The following is a 22,609-nucleotide window of genomic DNA, read 5'->3' as shown; positions in this document are numbered from 1 at the left end:
ACACACACACACACACACACACACACACCGTTACACACAGAGTGCCGGCCGGCTGGAGGAGGCACTGCCCTGTCATCACAAGCAGCCCTTCACATCTTCCGTCAGACGAGCTTGCAGCATTGCACCGCAGCCCCAGCATTCAGCCAGCTGCAGTCTCCGCTCAGCTCATCCCTGCCATAGCCGAAGCATCCTGTCCTCGCTGCCCTCCAGCTACACTGGCACACAGGTACCATTTTGGCTGTGTATTGAAGGGTGTGGGCTGTGTCATACCTCTCCCCCCAGGAGGGTACATTGGGGGTGCTTATGATATCAGGAGTTTGGCGGCACACACAATTCTGATTGTATTCTAGACCTCCCATGGAGGTCAGCAGCAATGTCCTAGTTTTTAACTTACTTTCAATATGCCAGCATGGCAGTGGAAATATTTGGTGCACATGGATTGTGAGGGGCATGGAGGAGGCATAGGGAATGGTCCAGGGGGCAGAGGAAGGATGGAGAGGACAGATCTAGAGATATGACATAGCTTTGTATGTTATTCTTGTAAAGTCCTGGGAAATGATTCTTCTGCCATCCATAGACCATTAATCCATTCATCTTTACCATGAAACAAGCGGCATTGAATGGACCTTGGATCAGTACAATGGGCACCGATCAACTGACCAATCAATACCTGGAATGTGTGAAGTATATCATCAATGACAGGTGATAATAATAAATGGGTGGATATATAAATAAGAAACTCATATTAGTGTATTCATTATAAAATATTAGATTAAATCAGTCTTTATTTCTATGCCTTAGATTGATAGCCATTATTACATAGTTGGTGGTCATTGTGAAGAGTCATTGTGGTACCCATGCATGGGGTATTGTTGATTGGTTAACATGATCATAAGATGTACCAGTGCATGTGCCATATTCACCCGTTCCTTGATGGGCAACAAATTTATAAACAGGTGTATTTGTTTGGCGCCCCCTTTTTTGAAGTACTTAGTTTTACAAATGATGCCTAATAAGCACCCATTGCCAAGGGTATCTGTATTTGTTTAATAAACACAATGACAGCAGTCTGTAGATATTTTGTCTTGGTCATGATCAGCTCATTACACCAAGAAGAAATAAACAAACTGACATTGGCATGTTCCCCATGATGTGAGCAGGGCACCTCATGTTGGGTGGTGGTGATGGCAGATTTGTGTATTATATGTTATATGGTGGCATTCATACCAGTCACTGCTGCACTTGATACAATACATCATGGTAAGGGGTTCTGAGATTGTTATATTTCATTGATTCTGTTTTTGGCTGTGCAGTGATGGCACAACTAGGGAAGGACAGACGTGTATAGAGCCAGTTATATATTTTAAGAGCCAGAATGTATACTTACTTCAGTAAACAAGTAAATCTAAATGCAATCACAACAGTTGTGTGTACTGTAGGCTTTAGCATTCTAATAACATTTTAAAAGTTGTTTTTGTTTGTACAAATCTAAAGCTTTTAACAAAATAAAATCTGGGGGTCCTTCCTTTAAAGTGATTGTTTAGGCATGTCCTGATATGCGTGACAACTGTCCCCCGTTTGTGCTCCTGCATTGTCACCTGTCACACAACCCCTGATAGATACTACAAGCAGTGTTGTTATTATCAGGAAGCCGTCTAGGTCAATGATTGCCTGACAATAGTGCACATAGACAGGAAGTGACTAACAAAGGCTTGTAAAGATTAGGAGCACTTAGATGAAAAAAATGGGTGAAAGCAGTATTCAAAGAACAAGTGAATACATGGTGGTGTAAGAGTCCTTTTAAGTGTTCTCAAGCTGAGCGGTTGCCAACTTTTGGGAGTTCATGGACCACTAAATTCATAATTTTAAATCCCGTAGACCATTAATATGAATCTTTTAAAAAAAAGATAAATACATTTGTAAAATAATGATCTTCCTAATGGTGCCTGATGAGGACTGTGGAGGCTCTGATTCATTGATCAGCTCATGGTTAAGTGAAGTATTACTATTGTTACTATTATCATTAGTTGCATTATCTTTATTATTACTGAAGAAATGCAAAATATTTGTTTGCTTTTCCTCACTCATAATGGGTTTATTTCATTCTAATCTAAGACCAAATATGAACTGATAGTTATCAAAGTCAAACTATTTGATGCCATTAAATAAAACAGGTAAAGAAAATACACAGTTAAGGTCATACTTACCTAAAAGAGCATCTGAGCAATAAACAAATAAAATAAAACACTCGGATGAGAATCAGTAATTGTGGAGTTGAGTGACTGTTTTAATGGTCGAAACAATACTGAAGTGTACGGCTCAGGAACTTAAGACTACATTGATGTAACGCTGCGTCTCCCTTGTTTTTCTGTCTCTAGTATAATTTGTGAATTTGTAATGTGACAAGGTGAAAATTGTCATTCAAAATATAAGATTTTATTAGAATATTATTTTTTATTTATTATTCATAAAACTTGCAAATGATGTCCAAATTTTTCTGTGGACCACCAAATTTTTCTCATGGACCACTAGTGGTCCACAAACCAACAGTTGGCAACCACTGCTCCAGCTGTGGTTTGGATAAGGAGTGATTTTGTGTAACTAACTTAACCAATATATATTGATCTGTCGTAGGTTCATTCACTGAGGGTGAATATCATAAAGGTATTTCCTATCATTTTGTCTTTTCACGTCGTACTTCTCTTGTAGTAATGACCATCCAGGAGCCATCTGTGAAGGAATATGGCTTATCTTACTTATTTTTCAGGATTTTTTGACTTTTTTCAAGCTACCTAATCCTGTCAGAAAAAGTCTGGGGCTTCACATTAAGGCAGAGTCTGTTCTTGCTCCCCAGTGAAGTCATTATATTAGAACTTTGTAATTAAAGCAGATCTTGCATGGAACAGATTACATTCCAACTGGATAATCTACTTTGCCCACTCAGCTGTCTAAAGTACGGTATTGTTCATTACTTGTATCAGGGTATAGAGGCCAACCAACTCCATGATGCTCAGATCTTAGCTTCATATCACCAACTAGTGGATCCTGTTGTAGCTGATCATTTGTTGTAATATTTCCCCTTCTATCCAGCATAGGTGTGTGTGTTGAGGTCTGATGAGACCTCTTTAAAATATATTCAGGATATTTTTCATATGTATTGTCTTATAAAAAATCCCACAAATTTTCAGGTGGGCGTCTGGCCTTTGGCTTTAATATATGTTTCCCTAATCGTTTTTTTATGCAGTTTGAGAAGTTATAACCTCCTTCCTGGCCTGTTACCAACATCCAAATAGGTTTGTGTATTGTCTGGTAATTCAATTCATGTCATAATACAAGGATTATGATTCAGTAGTCCCCGGGTAAATATGAGATAGGGACTGTAGGTTTGTTCCTAAGTTGAATTTGTATGTAAGTCAGAACAGGTACATTATTTCAGTAAATGCAATTAGGACAGATGTTTGTCTCAACATATTATTAGGCAGCATGGTATCAGTTACTGTATAAAATCCTCACTGTGAGTTAATCACAAACAAAGCAAAAAAAACTTTATTAGCCTAGACATTCATTAACTTCTGGAGCAAGCTGTGCTTTGATATACAAAAAGAAACAACTGCAGAGTTTGTCTTGGTCATTAAAGAGTTACAAGATGCTGCAGAAGAGCTCACCCCTCTAAAATAACCCAAAACCTCAGCTGTGTTTAGCAAAAGATTTATTTTGCAAGTCATGTGAACCTCCCCCTATCAAGCCTTTGTACGGCACACGTACGAGCAGGGAAGCCCAGTTCTTATCTAGCAGTCATCCATATGTCTAATGTCCTTATCATGGGGCATACGTTGAAGAATACCGTTGTACTACTGTATGCAAGGCAATTCATTTTTAAGGAATATTGTCAAAGTATAATAAATTCAGCAATAATCCTTTCTGCTTTCAGTATTGATACATTGAGTAAGATTGGTAAGATATCCATCTCCTTTCAAATCCAAATTGTGGCCACTATTACAGCTATTTTGTTTGAAAATAATGGATTTCTGCAGCTTCGTAACATCAGCACTGCCTGTTGCCAATGTAAATTTTGGGTTGCTTGCTAAGAACCCAGCAGGCTGATTTTTGCTTGAGTGTAAGAATCAATACTGTATCTCCAAACATAGTTGCATAAACATACAATTCTCAAGTGTGTTAAGATTTTCCTAAAATTCTACACTGGACTGATGACTCTTGGAATGAGCATAGCAACAAGTTAATTTTAAAGCTTAATAAAACATTTAAAAAGAAAAGTTATTACTTACCTTTGTCTGTTCTGCTTATCTTTACATCTGTATTTTTGTGCACCCAGTTGTGAGCATTAAACTTGTTTTCAGATACACTTTCTTTCCAAATGCAGTAATTGGAGACCAGGTAATCAATCACCAGGGAGCAGCAGAGGGCTTGTCCAGCCTCTCAAAATTCTGACTTTTAAAATATCAACATTTGCATAGCATTCACATGCTTTACTATTATTTAGTAACTTATTTATTGTATTATAATCACTGTAATTACACCTATGATGCTAAGTAAATTCATTTATTTTATTCAAATTCTGCAAATTTAAATAAGTAGTGTGACAAATCAGCTTCATGAGTCATACACGTTTTACATTAACAGTAGATTGTGAAGCATTTTGCCTTTAGTTTTTAGTATTTCTATTCATTCAGTATTGTGTGATGCGCTGGATTTGCAGAAAATGGTTTGCTTAAAAACATCCAAAGAAGAAAAAATGTTCAACCTGAATATAACATTTTACAAAATGGTAGTGTTACCAGACTGTGTACGTGTAGGTCTTTGATCCTGTTTTATACTGTATACTGTCATTGGTGTCAGTAAGGGGTACATGGGGTTCAAAGTAGTAGCTGGGTTCTGGTAGAAATAAGGATTTACCATTGAAGTTGGTCCTCCGCTCCCCTTTCCACCACTATCAGTCTTTACTTTAAATTCTTTTGTTTTGTTACCGAATGTTCATTTTAACAGCATAAAACTATATAAATGTAAGTGTATTTAGGGTTGTGCACATAGATGCACAAAATATTACTAAAGATTAGTTAAGGTCTGGTAGGGATTGAGGTACAACACTATCCCTAGTGATGTCAATGATGCTAATATTATATAGTATTTATATAGAGCCAATATATAATGCAGCACTGTACAAAGTTCATAGTTATGTCACTGGCCGTCCCTCAAAGGAGCTCACAATCTAATGTCCCTACCATAGTTATATGTCTAAGTCCTTAAATCCAAGGTCATTTATGGGAGGAAGCCAACACAGGGAGAACCTGCAAACTCCATGCAGTTAGTGTCTTGTCCTGAGATTTGAACCTGGGACATAGTGCTGCAAAGCCAGAACACTAACCTCTGAGCCACCATGCTATTATCTGAAACCACTGAAACTTTGCACTATTGCTTCATTCATTCTGCTTGGACCAAAGTTTTCTTGGTCTGTACACACACACATACAAGTTACACATACTGTACTTCATTGTTATAATGGAGTTTTAGGTCTTGAAAGACATTATTATTATTATTATTATTAATAAACAGGATTTATAAAGCACCAACATATTACGCATATTATTGCAAATGACAGACTAATACAGACAGTGATATAGGAGGACCCTGCCCCGAAGAGCTTACAATCTAGTAGGTGGAGGAATTTCACACACAATAGGATGGGAGATATGTAGTGGTGGGAAGTAGTGATGGTTTCAAAAGACAGAAGAAGACGGGTAGGCAAGTTTGAAAAAATGTGTTTTGAGCGCTCTTTTAAATGAGCAGAAAGGAGCAAGCCGAATAGGACGAGGAAGATCATTCCAGAGAGTTGGGGCAGCTCTAGAGAAGTCTTGGAGCCGTGCATGTGATAAGGTTATGAGTGTGGAAGTCATTAGTAGGTCATTGGAGGAGCGGAGAGAGCGGCAGGGGGAGTATTTTTTAACCATGTCAGAAATGTAAGTGGGACAATAACTGTGTAGGAATTTGAAGGCAAAGCACAGGAGCTTAAATTTAATTCTAAGGTGAAATAATGTGGCCTAAAAAAAACTGTTCTTAATAAAGTGTTAAACATTTGCTTTTTTGCTTGGATCAGACTTTCTCTGTCATGTTTCCATTGAACCCAAGGGTTCCTCCAAAAGTTGCCAGGGGTTCTCTGAGCTCTAAGCAATCGAGTGAGTTAAACTGACACATAGATCTTTTTGACTATCTGTAGGAGTGACATTCTTCCCACTGGCCAGTAATGTGGGGTGCATTTTCCTACTGACCACCACATATAATATATTGTGAGCTTTGGATGTAATATTTATAGGAGAGGTTTCCTGAAAGTTATTGCAATGGTTCCTTCTCATTAAAAAGATTAGGGAACGCTGGCTAGGAGTATTAAAGAGTTGTAACATTTGTCTCTGTTATTGGTGCCTGTGTGCCTGTTTGGGAGTTTTTCTTCTATTTTTATTCATTGAGTGTCAGCTGTTGCTGCCCCTTTCACCTAAATTCTTATCCAAGTGATGAGTGGTATTCAAAACAGAATGTGAGGGGAATCCCTCTCCCTACATGGACAAAAATAAAATAATGGTGAAAATATAGAACCTATGTTAGGATTTCATTGTTGTCTGTGTTGTTGTGTAGATTTCACCTCACTTCCTATCTGGGTGGTGGGTGTCACATGAACAGGGAAAAGAGGGAAATCTCTGTAACATATTTCCATGTAACAATTAAAACTAAAAGCAAGTTTTAAACTTTTCTCACTCTACACAACTGTTGTCTCTCTGTCCATTAGGCAAATTTTGCTTCTCTTGCTGACCAGGTGAAAGGTTTAAAAACTTTTTTTAGGATTTTTTTGCTGTGGGTGTCACTATCAGGGAGATTTTACCTTCCTTCCTATCCAAGAACCAGAACAGATAGAGGAAAGCTCTTCAGCAGGGGCTCCAGCAACATTTAAAGTCCAATACAAATTTTAACGTGTACCCACTCTAAAACAAAGGTTTGCCTGTGCTATGGATTCAGAATAATGACACCTTATACCTGACATGTTATTGTCTTATGCAGACAGGGGAAGGTACTGTAGGTGTGCACTTGTATGGACATTCACAGACCCACACCTCCACATTTGTTTTATTGTGTACTGGTGGATTGTGCATGCATACCTGTGTATGCCCGGTCATTTAAAATGGGCCTTTACTGGGTATCCACAAATCTGACACATGACCCACTTAATATGTTTACAGGTGTATGTGTATGTGCTGGAGTGATTTTTTGCATTTTGTTGACCTATTAAACTGTTGTTTCAAAATAGGTGTCCATGTTTGCATGAATTTTGCATTTTTAAATGTGTCCACACATTGGACCCAGTACATATGTCTACAGGTGTATGCATTGTGTTATTATATGCATATTTTGATCCATGGATGCACATTGAATGCCCTTTAAAAATAGTGGTCCCAAATACTGATGCAATAATTCTAATGCAGAGATGTTATTTTTTAAACAAAACATAGGAACAGTTAGTTTATTGTCCACTGTAGTCACAAATAAATACGAATCCTATGTATGTGTGGATAATATAATGTTCCTTCTCGGCACATTTAATTTCTCTTAGGAATTACTGCGGTTTGTGAATTTACCCCATTCCCACTTGTTCATTTTTTTGTGATCTGAGAAACCAAGCTTGTATTGCGCGAGATTTTCGGAAAAACAAGTCTATGAGGAATGGTCAGTACTAAATTTCACATAGTTGCAATGTTTGCATCAGTAGATTATGGATTGGTTTCACTTGACTGCAGTTGCTCTTTAAGCATACTGAAATTCTGAATGTCAAATCAACCAATGTTTTTTTCCCCAAACTGCTACAAACACAATAAAGCTACACAGTACCAGACATACACACACCACACACATGTACCACCAGCATTTACATGGTATTTGCTGGAGACACCTGAAGCTCTGTTTGAGATACAAATGTCCTTTGGCTGTTTATAGACAAGGCTACTAATTTATTCAGTCTTCAGGACTCAAATCTCAATCTAGCTTTTGCCTAGCTTTTTTATTTTTAAAATTCTGAATTTCACTTCAACTGAGAGGCCCTCATAAGATCATTTCAGCTGCAGAACAAGAAAGGTAATGCGACTCTGGAAAGTTGGCACTTTATTGATTTATATATAAAACACAAGCTATGGAGTGAGCCTCTATAAATGTACTGTAAGTGAAAAATAGTTGGTTGTAAAATATTAATGTGCGACGTTGGCTTTTTTTTAGATTTGTTTTCTCGTGACAGTGGAAATGAAAATAATTGGGGGCCTATGTTTCCTAAAAAGTATGTGTTTTAGACTTGTTTTAACTGATTTTTGCTTGCCTTCATGTATGCATATTTTCTCTTTTTATATGTGTTTTTAAAAGTGAACTGTTAAAAGTAAACTGATAGTGAGTTATTCATACAGACATAGGTGCAAAAACTATTCTTAAATATTACACTCCGATTATTGGTATGACCATTGGGTGGAAGTGTTTAATACTATGGGCCCGATTTATTAAAACTCTCCAAGGCTGGAGAGGATACATTTTTATTAGTGAAGCTGAGTGATCTTGCAAATCTGGAATGGATCTGGTCCAGGATAGAAAACATTTGCTAAAAATAGCAAATTACTTTTAGGAAATCTATTCCAGGTTTGATGGATCACCCAGATTCACTGCTGAAAGTGTATCCTCTTCAGCCATGGAGAGCTTTAATATATCAGGGAATGTATTCTGTTAGTGGCACTACATGTTGTGATGTACTGTCCTGTCCCCATGTGCCTGTTCATTTGTATAAAACAAGAAAGACCCAGACATAAATACATCACCATCTGGCCTGGTAAGAGTCATATCTACAGCAACCTCCCCAAAATGTTTATGTGTAAAATGCATTTTAAAAGATGATTAGGCATGTGCTACTAGTTTCTATAGGAGGTGCTCTTTGCTCGATTTGGTCCAAAAATACAATGTGCTGCTATGACAAAAGTACACTAAACCAAAAATTGAGAAACAGAAATATATTTGTGGTTTCTGTATTGTTCCAGTGAAAACTGTGGTACCTAGGTATAAAAAAAACTCCCATAGGAAACCTGTATGTGCTGTCTATAGGATGGAATGCACACAAACAACCGCAGACATCACTTGCCAACATGATCAGTAAGATGTTCACCTGTCTAAAAATTTGTGTAGAGAGCTAGGAAAAATTGTAAACGAAAGCCCTGTATAGACATCAGATAGATGTCAGATTACCGATGCTGGAAATGATCTTTCAGTGACAGGGGAAGAGGCGAGCACAGTACACACAGCGCCGTTCTGAGCATAAGCAGGTGGTAGCGCACTGTGCTCCTTCCCATAGGAAAGCACAGTCGCCATTCCTGATTGTTCTTCAGTCTGTCAGGTTGGATTGATGAATTGCGTCAGGAAAGTTCAGCACCTACACCAGACTGTTCGTCTGGAGCATATTCACCTGACATGTACAAAGCCTTTGTTGACTTCCTTATGAAAATGCTAGTTTTTCTTGTCTGTGTCAATACTTTCTGGGTTATCGACCAAGATCATGGACATTGCAAGTGTTGCTAAGGCTAACTGCCATAAAGTTATCCATTGTAAACTTAAGGCAGCCTGTAAATGAAGCAGATGTATACTGACCTTTCTGGAGGCATGTGTCTTCACACTCTGCTTTAAATGATCTCTATATCTGCAGCTATCCCTCACATTCTGGTGTGTCATATATGTGGCCCCCTACAATCCCTCTGCAGCTATCCCTCACATTCTGGTGTGTCATATATGTGCCCCCCTACAATCCCTCTGCAGCTATCCCTCACATTCTGGTGTGTCTTATATGTGCCTTCAATACCTCTGCAGCTATCCCCCACATTCAGGTGTGTCATTTATGTGCCCCCAATACCTCTGCAGCTATCCCTCACATTCTGGTGTGTCATATATGTGCCCCCCTACAATCCCTCTGCAGCTATCCCTCACATTCTGGTGTGTCTTATATGTGCCTTCAATACCTCTGCAGCTATCCCCCACATTCAGGTGTGTCATTTATGTGCCCCCAATACCTCTGCAGCTATCCCTCACATTCAGGTGTGTCATATATGTGACCCCCAATCCCCCTGCAGCTATCCCTCACATTTAGGTGTGTCATATATGTGCCCCCCAAAACCTCTGCAGCTATCCCTCACATTCAGGTATGTCATATATGTGCATTCTCAATCCCTGTTCCTCGTGTTCATACAGCAGTGCTGTATACAGCAGTACTTAGCTGACCAGATACCAAGAATCATTTCTTTTTTTTTTAATTTTTTTTATTAATTTATTTTTATTAGCAACCAAAAAAACAGACATTTACAGTACTTATTCTGGCAGAGGTAGAAGGTATCAGACAGTTGAACAAAACATGACAGACAGTACTGTAACAATGTACATTATTGAAAAAGAAGAGAAATAAGGAAAAACAATTTATAGCAAGTTACATTTTGGCCTAACAAACAGTTATTCAATGCTCAATCTGTAACTAGAATGTGATGACCTAGTCTCATTGGTCACTGATTTTGTAATAATATTAGGGAAAGAAAAAAAAGGAAATAGAAAAGAAAGGCTATAGAAAGAGTGTGGAAAAGCTCATCAAATGCTTAGGTCCTGTGCAGGAGGACGGAGTAGCCATATATAGTGCACAGAGATCTTAAAGTGGTCCCAGTAGAACCAGGTACGCACTGGTCTGCGTGAGGGTCGGTCTTTGGATCTCACAAATTCTCCCATTAATTGAATGTCATTCACCCTGGTTACCCAATGCTGAACAGTTGGCAGAGTAGTTTTCCTTCACAATGTGGGAATACAAGCTTTGGCTTAACAAATGGCACAGAAGGGATTTTTTGTAGCGCTTCCTCGACATTGCTGATACATCCAGCAGGGCAGGTTTCGGTTTGTCATGGATCGATATCTCTGTCAACCTTTGCACTATTCCTGCATCCCCCGCCACCGGAACGAAGCCAGTACAGGGCAGCTCCAAAATATGTGCAGCAATGTACCTGTGTGATGACCACTTCTCCAGCACATCGATCTTTTGTGCGGATACATTTTTGCCAGCCGAGTTCTATACTACCGAATCATTTCTAAAATCAAGAACATTAGTACCCTGCAGTGGTCATACAGACCTAACATAATGCAAAGTGATACATAGCTGTCACATACAGTACAGAACAAGAATAGATACTGAGCATTATACCCATCATATAGAACATAAGATGTGGCACTGTGTAAAGTCCTTACATATAGAATAAATCTGATAGTGAGCATTACACACAGCATACAGGAAACTAGATAATTTATCTAGACTAGATGTTATCGTCTATTCTGGGCCCACTCCTGGACTCCCTAAATATCATTACTTGAGCACAGGACAGTCTAAGAGTAGGAACTGCCACATGCAATCTCTGAAGGAGAAGAAGATGTCACCAGACTGGTCAGAAGAATATTGAAATCAGTGAGTCCACCTACAGATGAGGGATCTGTTATGATGTGGAACAATATCACACTAGTCACACAGAATAAGACAGCTATGTAGGTAGGAATTATTAGCCCTGGAGAAAACTCCTTACATACACTGGCATTCTAAATAAAAATAATTATTTATTTATACATTTAAAAAATTTAAGCCAGAAAACATTGTGGCTCTTGGTTTTATAAATGCTCCAATATCGGGTCAGTACACATGTTTTCATCAACTTCGACAGTTTCATCTCATGTGAAAATATGTCATGAGGTTTTTTAGAGAATGTCTAATCTGTTTAGAATAACATAATAGGATTAAAGGAGATTTTCAGTCACAAGATAAAACTTCTCCATTTGATCATAGGATTTGTGTCTTACTGTGAATAAAGAAAAAATGTATAATTAGACTTTTTTTCTAGAAGCCTCTGATTGTTATCTGGCAATGGCTTTTTATGTGCTGTTATAAAGGCTTTTTTTTAATATATGTTAAATAGACAGCTTTATTCAAAGTATTCTGTTTCACCTTGTGTAATCAGGGAGTGAAATTCCAAAATTTTTAATGATTAAAACAGGCAAAGAGGAAGAATTTGCCAATGTGACCCCTTGTTCTGGTGACAGGAGATTTTTCTTAATTTGAATACATTTTGTTTACCTTTTTTGTTAAACGTTTTTGGGTTTTTTTATGCACAATGTTGCATCTTCTGTATATTTTTAAAGGCCTCCTCTCACCCCTAGGTCCTCATAAGTCGATGGGCTCTACGTGTCATCCGTCTCTGAAGGTCATAGCCACACTGACCTGGCCCTCCCCTGTGATCTGTTGGCTGCCCTACCTTCAGTGCTCTGTTATATAGGGGAGTTTGTAATATCATTATCCATGGAATCACGAGAAAAGTACCGTAGTGACTATCACAGGCATCAGAAAGTATTTGGAAATCTGCTTGTAAGAAAGGGAAAGTTTGGAAAGTTTGCTTGTAATAACTGTGCTTGGCCTTTTTCTTGTCTGCTGTGTTGGCCTTACTGTTGGACAGCGAGGTCACCCATCACAATATTGGACAAATAGGGGACAGGACATGCTAAACCTGAATAAATTAAAAGGTTTCTCTACAGTGAAGCACTATAGCAAACATTTTTGGGTTTAGACACAATGATTCGTAAATGATCTACATAAACAAACAACGGTTAGTGCTTGTTGTAATCTAACTCAATACTTTTACTGTTTTAATTTAGTAAAACAATACTTACAGGCAAGATATAGAAGTCATTGGGGTTAATAGATTTAACCGGTGCCTTATGAACACATGTCAGCTGCTTCTCATGCTTTCTCATAATTTCTCTAACCTTCTCTGAAGTCACTAACCTGGAACAAGTATGCAGGTCATGTGTCCAAGTGACAACCACATAGCATTGTCAGAAGCAGGTCACCAGTGCTAGCTGGTGATATCTGTTTTAAAGGTTTTCCATAATTCGGAAGATTAGTTGGGAGCACTAATAGCTAATAGACCGTGTGACTGTTACAAAGCTCTGCAGACTTCAGTATAATATACAATATTCAATTAGGCAATCAGTGAATTTCCCATAACATTAAAGCTTGATATGTTAAGTTTTCTACTCTGCTGCTGGGACTTAATTGTGAAGTGATACAAGCCATGCCCCCGGTAGCTTTCTTATAGTGTTAATTCAGCTGTATATATTCGAAATGGATACCTGTCTGCATCTACAATATGCTTTATTTATTCAGCATCCATGTACTGTATATTGTATACCAAATCCAAAATCATATTTTCTATTCTCGCAATATAATATAAAACACTAACAAAAAATATCTATGTAAGATAGTAAAAAAAGATGTTATGTGTATCTAAAGCCAGTAGCAAGATGCTTTTATATATTGTTCCCTAATTGTCATTAGACATGGTGGCTGCCTTTGTTTTCTTTTTACCTTTGTTATTTACCTAGTGGTCTTAACCACCTAGCCGTTAAGCCCGACCTTCGTTCGGGCAAAAAAAACGGCTAGGATGGTTAACCCCGAGATTTTTCCCATCCATACTTACCTGGTCCCCCTGTGCTCATCCAGCGTCGTTTTCGTATTCCAGCGTCGACCTTTGTCCATCGTCGTCCGTCGATCTCCCTCTCCAGCGTCGGGTGCCAGCGGGACCGGTAAGATGCCGGCCGGCATCTTGTGTTCCGCCGCCCGGCTGGCGGAACACAAGATGCCGGCCGGCAGAACACAAGGTGCCGGCCGGCTTCTTACCTGGTCCCGCTGATTGTCCCACGTCCTTCTCGTTCCAGCGCCGGATAATCTCTGAAGCGAGAAGCCGTCCGGCGGAGAAAAAAAAAAACGGACAGCTCCTCCCTGCGTGTGTGATGACGTCGGCGCGTGTGCGGGAAATTCAAATAGAAACTCATTCATTCATTTTGTATTGGATTCAGTACAAACTCCTGTATTCAATCCAATACAAAATAATTCAAATAAATACAAAGTGTGTAATTGGTAAATTCAAACTGTCATTTTGTATTGGATTGAATACAAACTCCAGCATCCAATCCAATACAAAAAATAAAAAAAAATAAAATAAAAGTAAATAACTTGGAAATTCAAATTCTTATTTTGTATTGGATTGGATACAAACTCCCGTATCCAATCAATACAAAATAATTCAAAACAAACCCCAATAAATACAGAATCAAAGTTTTAAAAATTGCCACTTATTCCCTGGATGGCTAGTGTGTAACACTGTGTCTTATCTTACCTTTGCTGATCTTCGCCTAATTTTGACCATTTGCTGCCTGCTTTGACCTCTGCCTGGACTCGGACATCTCTGCCTGCCGCCTGCCCTGACCTCTGCCTGGACTCTGACATCTGCGCCTGTTTTGACCTCTGCTTGGACTCTGACATCTCTGCCTGGACCTGGACATCACCGCCTGCCTGACCCCCCCTGCCATGGCTTCAAGCTTTGTTTATGTAGTCATGTTTAAGCTGATGTGTTTCTCCTTTAATTTTATTAAAAGTAATTTTTTTTTTTAAATGATTGTGTGTTTCAAACATTTTTTATATTCATAGTATCTACTAGAACCCCTGTTCGGACATATTTCTGTAAGTTACAGGTCTACAATTTAAAAAAAAAATTTCATGAAAAACAGTGGATCACTTTTGGTACAGAAATCTAGACCTCAGTGTAACGCTCAGGTGGTTAAGGTAACAATGCTCACTCACAGTATTGTACCTATGGAGGAGAAATATTAGCAGGAACTGTTTAAGGACTGCAGAACACGTTCCTTTTTCTTTTCCCTATACCATTGGAGTGTAGGGGGGGGGGGGGGCTTAATTCTTGAGAGAGAAAAAGGTGTTACTTAAAAACTGTCTGCATGGGCAAAGATAGAAATTGTTAGCTCTCAGAATTTCTGACTTGATCAAAAAATTTCTTTTATTGTGTATATTTGATGTTATATTTAACAGACCAAGAACAATTAATACGTTTATTGCTAGGATTTACGTACAGTTAGGGGTGTATTTCAGTGTCTCTCAGTTTTAATAAATGATTAATTCTTTTTTAAATAATTTTTATAAAATGTTTCAAAAATTATACATAGAACAACGTATATTTCATCAAAAGTGAACTTAACAAATGTAATTTCCAGTTGAACCAAAAAACATACAACTACTGTGGTTTAATACAGTATGACCGATTTAGTCGAACCATATAAACAAATAACATAAGACAGAAAACATAAAACACATTACACCTAATACAACAGACAATAGACATTACAATAAAACAAAAGAAAACAAAAAACTTTGCCCTGAGATATCAGAAAACATTGTTGTGTTCAAAAATAGTAGGCTCTTGTAGCCTTATAGTTCCAATTATTCATATACACAATGATGAATTAATAAATTTAACACCCGGTCAGGATAGTCCATTTAGGATACCCCAAGTAATATTTTTAAATTTGTGCTTTCTCCATAGAATTCAGCACTTTTTCTATAAATGTATGCCAATTTTGAAAAAATTTGGTAAATGTTTATCATCTGACTGTTTAGCATCAAAACTTTCCATATCGAAAATAGTTTTCAGAGTTTTAATCTCCGTTTGTATCGTAGGCACATTGGGTTTGATCCATTCTGTCAAAATTGTCCTCTAAGCAGCCAATAAACAAATTTTAATCCACTCCTTATGTCTGATATACCTTCTGGGGCATGAGGCTCTCCCTAATACCCAAACAAACACGGAGAAAGATTTAAAAGGATCGTTTGGGTCTTAACTTGATTGATAAATAGTAATACTTTCTTCCAAAACTCTGTAGATTCTCGCTCCCGGAAAACTTTACATGCTCTATGCATCAATTTAAATTGTGTCTCCCTCCAAATTTCATTGATACATATACATAGGTCAACAAGATCAGGCATTGGAAAATCATTTTTCCGGGATTTCTCATTGGTGGTGGACGGATGGCGGGGTTGGGGCAGGGGATAAGTAAATTACACTGGGGAACAATTTTGAACAAATTTTTTGTTGACTTCAATTTTTAAGCTTATTTACACTAAAATAGGTATGCTGATTTGAGGTGCAGTTAGTTTTCTTCTGTCACGTCAGGTTTTTTTTCTAACACTTATATTAATGCGATTACTGTAGAGTGGATTTGTATAGGCTATTCATTTACACACAAGACAGTGTGGTCAGCGGTTGTGCGCTGCTCTAAGTAGTAAATAAGCACAATGTATTTTTCTACTTACACACAGTGGCTTTGTGTATTGCCATAACATACCTAGTTTAATGGAAGAATTGGGAATTCCAATCTATAGCCCAACTGAATGGCGACTGTTTATTATAGATAGCTCAAAGCGGAGCTTAAAGTTTGTCCTCCTTCACAATGGCAATATATTTGGGTCAGTCTCAATTGGCCTTTCAGTTTCTCTTTGTGAAGAATATGCAGACATAAAGAGGGTCATTGAGTTCCAATATCACCAACACTATTGGGCCATCTGTGTTGACCTTAAAATGGTATTCTTCCTTCTTAGTCAACAATGTGGATACACCAAGTATCCCTGTTATCTGTGCATGTGGGACAGCAGAGCTTGTGAGAGGCATTGGGTGGAAAAGTAATGGCCTAAAACCAGGTGATCCAAACATTCTACATGAGCCACCTGTTGATAGAAAGAATATTATATTCCCGCCTCTGCACATGAAACTGGGTCTGATGAAGCAGTTCGTTAAAGCTTTGCCAACTGAAGGAGACTGGTTCAAGTACCTCATTTTGGCATTTCCTAGCCTGTCATTTGAAAAAATAAAGGCCGGTGTGTTTGATGGTCTACAGATTTGGCAGCTCATCAAAGATGAACATTTCATCAGGACAATGTCAGAAGTCGAAAAGAATGCCTGGTTATCTCAAGGACTTTCTTGGAAACACAAGAGCAAATAATTACTCAGAAATTGTCCAGAAACTCTTGGAGAGCTACAAAATGCTTGGTTGCAATATGAGCATCAAGGTGCATTTATCTGCATAGCCATCTTTCTACCTTCCCCTGGTGCAGAGTCAGTGATGAGCAAGGTGAAAGATTCCACCAAGATTTGATGGTCATGGAAGGACGGTATCAGGATAGATGGGATGTACATATAATGGATGACTATTGTTGGAGCATGCTACTGGATTGTCCTAACACTGAATACTCCAAGAAAAGCTATAGGCGTACATTTTATTATTATTATTATTATTATTATTATTTTTACATTTTTACCTTAGCCCCTTACCTGAATATTTTTTAAATGTTTTACTGTAAAAAAATGTCATAGAGTAACAATAAATCCTTTGTATGAACAAAAGAAATTTAAATAAACAGTACATTCAAGTTATATCAATATTTTTTTATTATATGTAAAATTTGTATGTTTTTTGACAAAAATGGAGGGTACCTTGTATCATATAAACTGTATGTGATAGCAAAAAACTGGGGTCATTTCTGTACTCACCACTCTAAATGAGTAAATAACAAGTGTAAAATCTAACTCAACAAAAAATGCGTTCCCCAGTCTAATCAAAAACATTCCCGTGTAAAGGATAGATATGAGAATATGGAGCCATCAATGGTTAATAATACATCATTATTTGTTAGTAATATATAGGGTGTATTGACCACAAATTATATTTATTTTGAACAGCTGATTTAGATAGTGGTAGGTAGGTGTCTGCATCAACCAAGTCATGTAGACAACATAGCCCTTTTTTTTGCCAGATACTGAAAGCATGACTTGAGTATCCGGATACAAATCCTGGATTACCAGTAATAGGTAGGTATCTGGAAATGTTTGTGGGTAAATGTAATTTGCACCTAATTTCTCGCCAGGTAAGTAGTGTCTCTTATCAATAAATTGTTTTTCAAATGGTCGGGTAAATCATGCTCCTCGATTTACCAAATGTTTTTGGGGAAAAATAAAACTAAGTTATATCCATTTGAACACAACAAATATTAAACATTTATCAAAATGATTTTTCACATAATACATATGAAATTCATGCAGAACATTTATATTAAGCCATGCATGACAGAGCCCTGCATATTATATATAAGCATAATTTTTACATTGATACAACAGAGACATGAAATGGGAACTTACACACAGTGACGTTTGTTTTAAGTGGGTCAGCAGTGATAGAACACTGTAACACTGTAATGCAAACAAGATTCTCCATGGTCATCTTTACAGCAAGTAATTATTTACAATATGGAACAATTTAAAAAGTGCCTGCAAAACCTTGACCTATAAACCAAGTGGGCAGATTGTGAGTATCTTCTCTTCCATGTAATTGCTTTTATCGTCACTGACAACTTAATATGTGATATTTAATTCAAAGCAGAAGGGGATGTTCAAATGAGTTTTTTGTGCATGTTCAGTTTAGAAGGAAAACAAAAAAAAATTTGATTTTACTTTTCCTCTTTCTGAATCATTTAAGGGGTATGACTAAGAAGATCCACTGTCATCTGCAGAATACAATATGATGTAGCTGTGGTGGGTTGTTGGCTGCAGATTTACAATCACCTGACTTCAGAAGCTGTAGGATATTTCAAAGTTTTTATCAACCAATGCAATGTACATCTGTTTTACCAAGCTGTAATGGTTTTAGTCAATTTATTGGTATTTTTGTATGATTTTTGGCTGTGTTTTTTCCACACATGTTCCCTGATCAGGAAGACCTTGCTCTTGCATTGATTTTAGTGTAGGTGTGATGACCCTGTCTATATACAGTACCTTTGTTTTACCCTAAGACTTATAACAGACAGCAGAATTCTCCCCAGAAATCTTTTTAAGCTGGGTGGAAGAAGCTGTAGGACGCTGGCGGCCCATGTATTATGACTCAACTTTTCAGTACCCACCCAAAAACAGCCTGGTGGTACACCTGGGAAAAGGGGCCAGGAAGAGCACTTGGAGGGGTGTTTGTAAACTGTTTGGTAACCGATCCACAGCACCCATTTTGAATCCCTAGGTGTCTGTGAATGTTTCAAAAGTGTGTTTGCTGAAGCGTTTGGATGTAAGCAATGTGAGTAGCAGACCACCCTGAAATGAAGTGTCTCAAAAAAAAACAACAAACAGGGAATCAACTGACGTAATTTAATTCAGTTTGATGATAACTCATGCTTTGGGCTGGTTGGGGGCTGACTGGAACAGTAAAGGACAGGGTTATTACTGTCAAATATGCCAGCCTAAACTTAATTTAAGTGAGCCTTTCTCACCAACATTTACCTCTTATCAATGTTTTCTTGCACAAAATTCATAAATTCATACATTTTTACAGTTTAATCTAATTAGAGAATGTGTAAATGTTGGGTAAAAAAAGTGAGATATTCTATGAAAACATCAGTTCATCCAAACCTACCCTAAATGTAGCCCTTAACTCATAACCAGCTTCCCCAAGGGTAACCCATGTTCTGATGCATACTGACCTATCCTGCTTCAGAAGCCAAGGCAGATCCAAGTAAAGGATCAAATTAAACTACTTTGCTACATAGGTAATATTCATGGGAAAACTGATTTAGGAGAAGAGAATGTTGTATCTAATGTTTATATTCTGAAATAGTCATTCTGGTGATAAAAATAGGATATATTCATATATATTCATTAGAGTGACACTGATTGACAAAGTTTTCAAAATTAAAGATACTATATTAATGTTACGAGAATTGGTATTGATTATCATATTTCTATCACAGAATTGTTCTAATGTCCTAATAAAGACTCGCTTGTAATGATTCTGTATGTAATCCAGCTGGGTGATCCAGTAAACCTGGAATTATTTCTTCAAAGTCATTTGCTATATGTTAGCAAATATTTTCAATCCTGGACCAAATCCATTCCTGGTTTGCTGGATCACCCAGCTTCACTGATGAAAGTGTATCCTCTCCAGCCTTGGAGAGTTTTAATTAATCATTCCCAATGCATGGAATCATTTCTACACTGAGCAGTAATGTTATGGGACATCACAATTTTCACTGTTTGCATTTTATCATACCATTATTTAAAAATTCTTACTTTTAAAAAGATTTTGTATTAGTAGCAGACAATGTTAAAACATTGTTTATTTTTGGGTGTCAAGTACAACCTAGGTACACATCAGTGCACCTTGCCAGTAGACCTGCAATTCATTGCTCTACAACTCCGGTTTTTGTGCCCATTCTGTATGTCTTCTTTAACCTCCCTAGCGGTTCATTTCTTTCCGATTTTATATGTCTAAAAGCGGTACATTGTTTTTCATGAAAATTTGTTTTACAGTATGATATAATAGTATGAGTATAATAAAGTTTGAAACACAAATTCATGTAAAATAAATAAATTGAATAATTTAAAAAAATCTATATATTTAAAAAAAATTTAAATAAAAAAAAAATACATATTATACTCATACTATTATATATACTGTAAAATAAATGTTCTTGAAAACAATGTACTGATTTTACACATATAAATCCAATGTATTGCATTCAATACATACAATACATATTTTGTATTGAATGCAATACAAACGGTTTTTGAATTACCCGCTCCGCCGGCAACGTACACACGCACCGACGTCACCGGGGTTACCCGGTGACTCATTGAGTGCAAAAGCCGGCCGGAGGAAGAAGAAAGAACACAGAGATCGTGGCGATGAACAGCGCGGGACGCCGGCGGATCAGGTAAGGCTGTGTTTACTTACCATCCATAGGTTTACCTACCTCGAGTGTGACTCGGGGGTTACCAATTTCAGCACCTTTTTTCTACCCCGAGTCACACTCAGGGTTACCGCTAGGGAGGTTTATATCAAATTACAAAAAATTTTTTTCAAAGCAGAGCCTTTTATTATTCTAATCTGAAATATTGTAAAATGGACAAATAAAGAAAATACAATAATAATAATAATAATAATAATAATAAAAGTTGTGTTAACTCCTGCAGGCTAATTATTTATGCTTTAAACTTAAAAGTAAATGTCCAAAGAGCTGAAATAGTTCTGAAAAGTTAATCTGAAGTCATCTCTCATTTCAATAGCCATGCAGAGATAACTATCTTCATTTGTACAAATTCTGCATGCACAGCATTATGTAACGTGTTCTGATTGACCTCTGCTGAGCTCTCTTACAGCTGTCCAATAAAATAAAAGGTAAATGATGAAAGTTCCCAACTGCTAAAAATTGTATGAAAGCTAATAATCTGCTCAACCTAGCAGACAAATTATTCCTTAAGAAGTAGTTCAGATTCTTTCACAATACTCATCTAACAAGACTTGTCTTTTACATCCATCAAAACACCTAAGTTTTTGAAATTTTACCCTGTTACATACCAGATTCCAAATATTATTCATTGTACACTACACTAAACATGTAAAAATGCTATGTTCTTATCTCCGCATTCTGATTCCAAATCTACCGTACATTTTTTTTTAGATCCTGAACTGTTCATATGATATAGTCCTTGTTTCTATTTACTGCAGATGTAAATGGCAGCCATTTTTCTTTTTTGCATTTCCTCTGCTTACAATTGCAGCATACTGACTTGTGCATTACTGCTTCCCTTTATACATTGGGTCTGATTTATTAAAACTCTCCTGAAATCTGATCTGATCCAAAAATCCCAGAAACAAATACTTGAAAAGAATGTGAATAACTAATAATTAATCTAATCTAATACACCGTAATTTCCCTTTCATATTGCTTGTAATGTTGCTGTTTGATAACACTGGGGAACGCATTTTTGTTGGGTTAGATCTTACACTTGTTTTTTACAAATTTTTGGGTGGTGAATCCAGAAATGATTCCCTTTTTTTTTTGCTATCACATCCAGTTTTTATGATACAGAGTACCCTCCATTTTTGTCAAAAAACTTACAAATGTTACATACAATGAAAAAAAAATGAAAAAACTTGAATGTACTGTTTATTTTAACTTCTTTTGTTCGTACAAAGGATTTATTGTTACTCTATGACATTTTTTTAAAGTTTGAAAATAATCACTTACCCGATTAATTTGAAAATGAATCGGGTAAGTGGTTAAGGTAAATATGTACGCCTATAGCTTTTCCTGGAGTGCTCAGTGTTAGGACAATCCCGCTGGATGCTCCAACAATAGTCAGCCATCATATGTACATCCCATCCACCCTGATACCGTCCTTCCATGACCTTCAAATCTTGCTGGAATCGTTCACCTTGCTCATCACTGACTCTACCAAGGTTTTCCAGGAAGTTAGAAAGATGGCTATGCAGAAAATGCACCTTGATGCTCATATTGCAACCAAGCACTTTGTGGCTCTCCAAGAGTTTCTGGACAATTTCTATGTAATTATTTGCTTGTGTGTTTTCAAGAAAGTCCTTCACAATGGCTTTTAATGATGACCAAGCATTCTTTTCGACTTCTGACATTTTCCTGATGAAATGTTCATCTTTGATGAGCTGCCGAATCTGTAGACCATCAAACACATCAGCCTCTATTTTTTCAAATGACAGGCTAGAAAATGCCAAAATGTGGTACTTAAAACAGTCTTCTTCAGTTGGCAAAGCTTTAAAGAACTGCTTCATCAGACCGAGCTTCATGTGCAGAGACAGAAATTTAATATTCTTT

General features: G+C 37.3%; 1 protein-coding gene across 3 annotated transcripts in view; it reads left to right on the top strand.

Moving 5' to 3' along the window:
* The first annotated feature begins 10 nt into the window (after window positions 1–10).
* The window catches only part of MYRIP (myosin VIIA and Rab interacting protein), a 233,507-nt gene continuing 210,908 nt past the window's right edge, over window positions 11–22,609 (top strand). Inside the window, exon 1 of one of the 3 annotated variants that reach the window (XM_072412299.1) lies at window positions 11–226. Coding sequence is in view for 2 of the 3 variants with exons in the window: in XM_072412297.1 (XP_072268398.1) it covers window positions 602–702 (101 nt within the window). In the remaining variant the exon portion in view is untranslated. Of the gene's footprint in view, window positions 227–531; window positions 703–22,609 lie in introns of those variants that run through there. The other 2 variants (XM_072412297.1, XM_072412298.1) reach the window with 2 other exon arrangements.

This window comes from Pyxicephalus adspersus, chromosome 5, assembly GCF_032062135.1.
Source record: "Pyxicephalus adspersus chromosome 5, UCB_Pads_2.0, whole genome shotgun sequence".
Taxonomy (NCBI): Eukaryota; Metazoa; Chordata; class Amphibia; order Anura; family Pyxicephalidae; genus Pyxicephalus; species Pyxicephalus adspersus.
The sequence above is the reverse complement of the archived record's forward strand: the minus strand, read 5'-3'. Positions and strand labels throughout refer to the sequence as shown.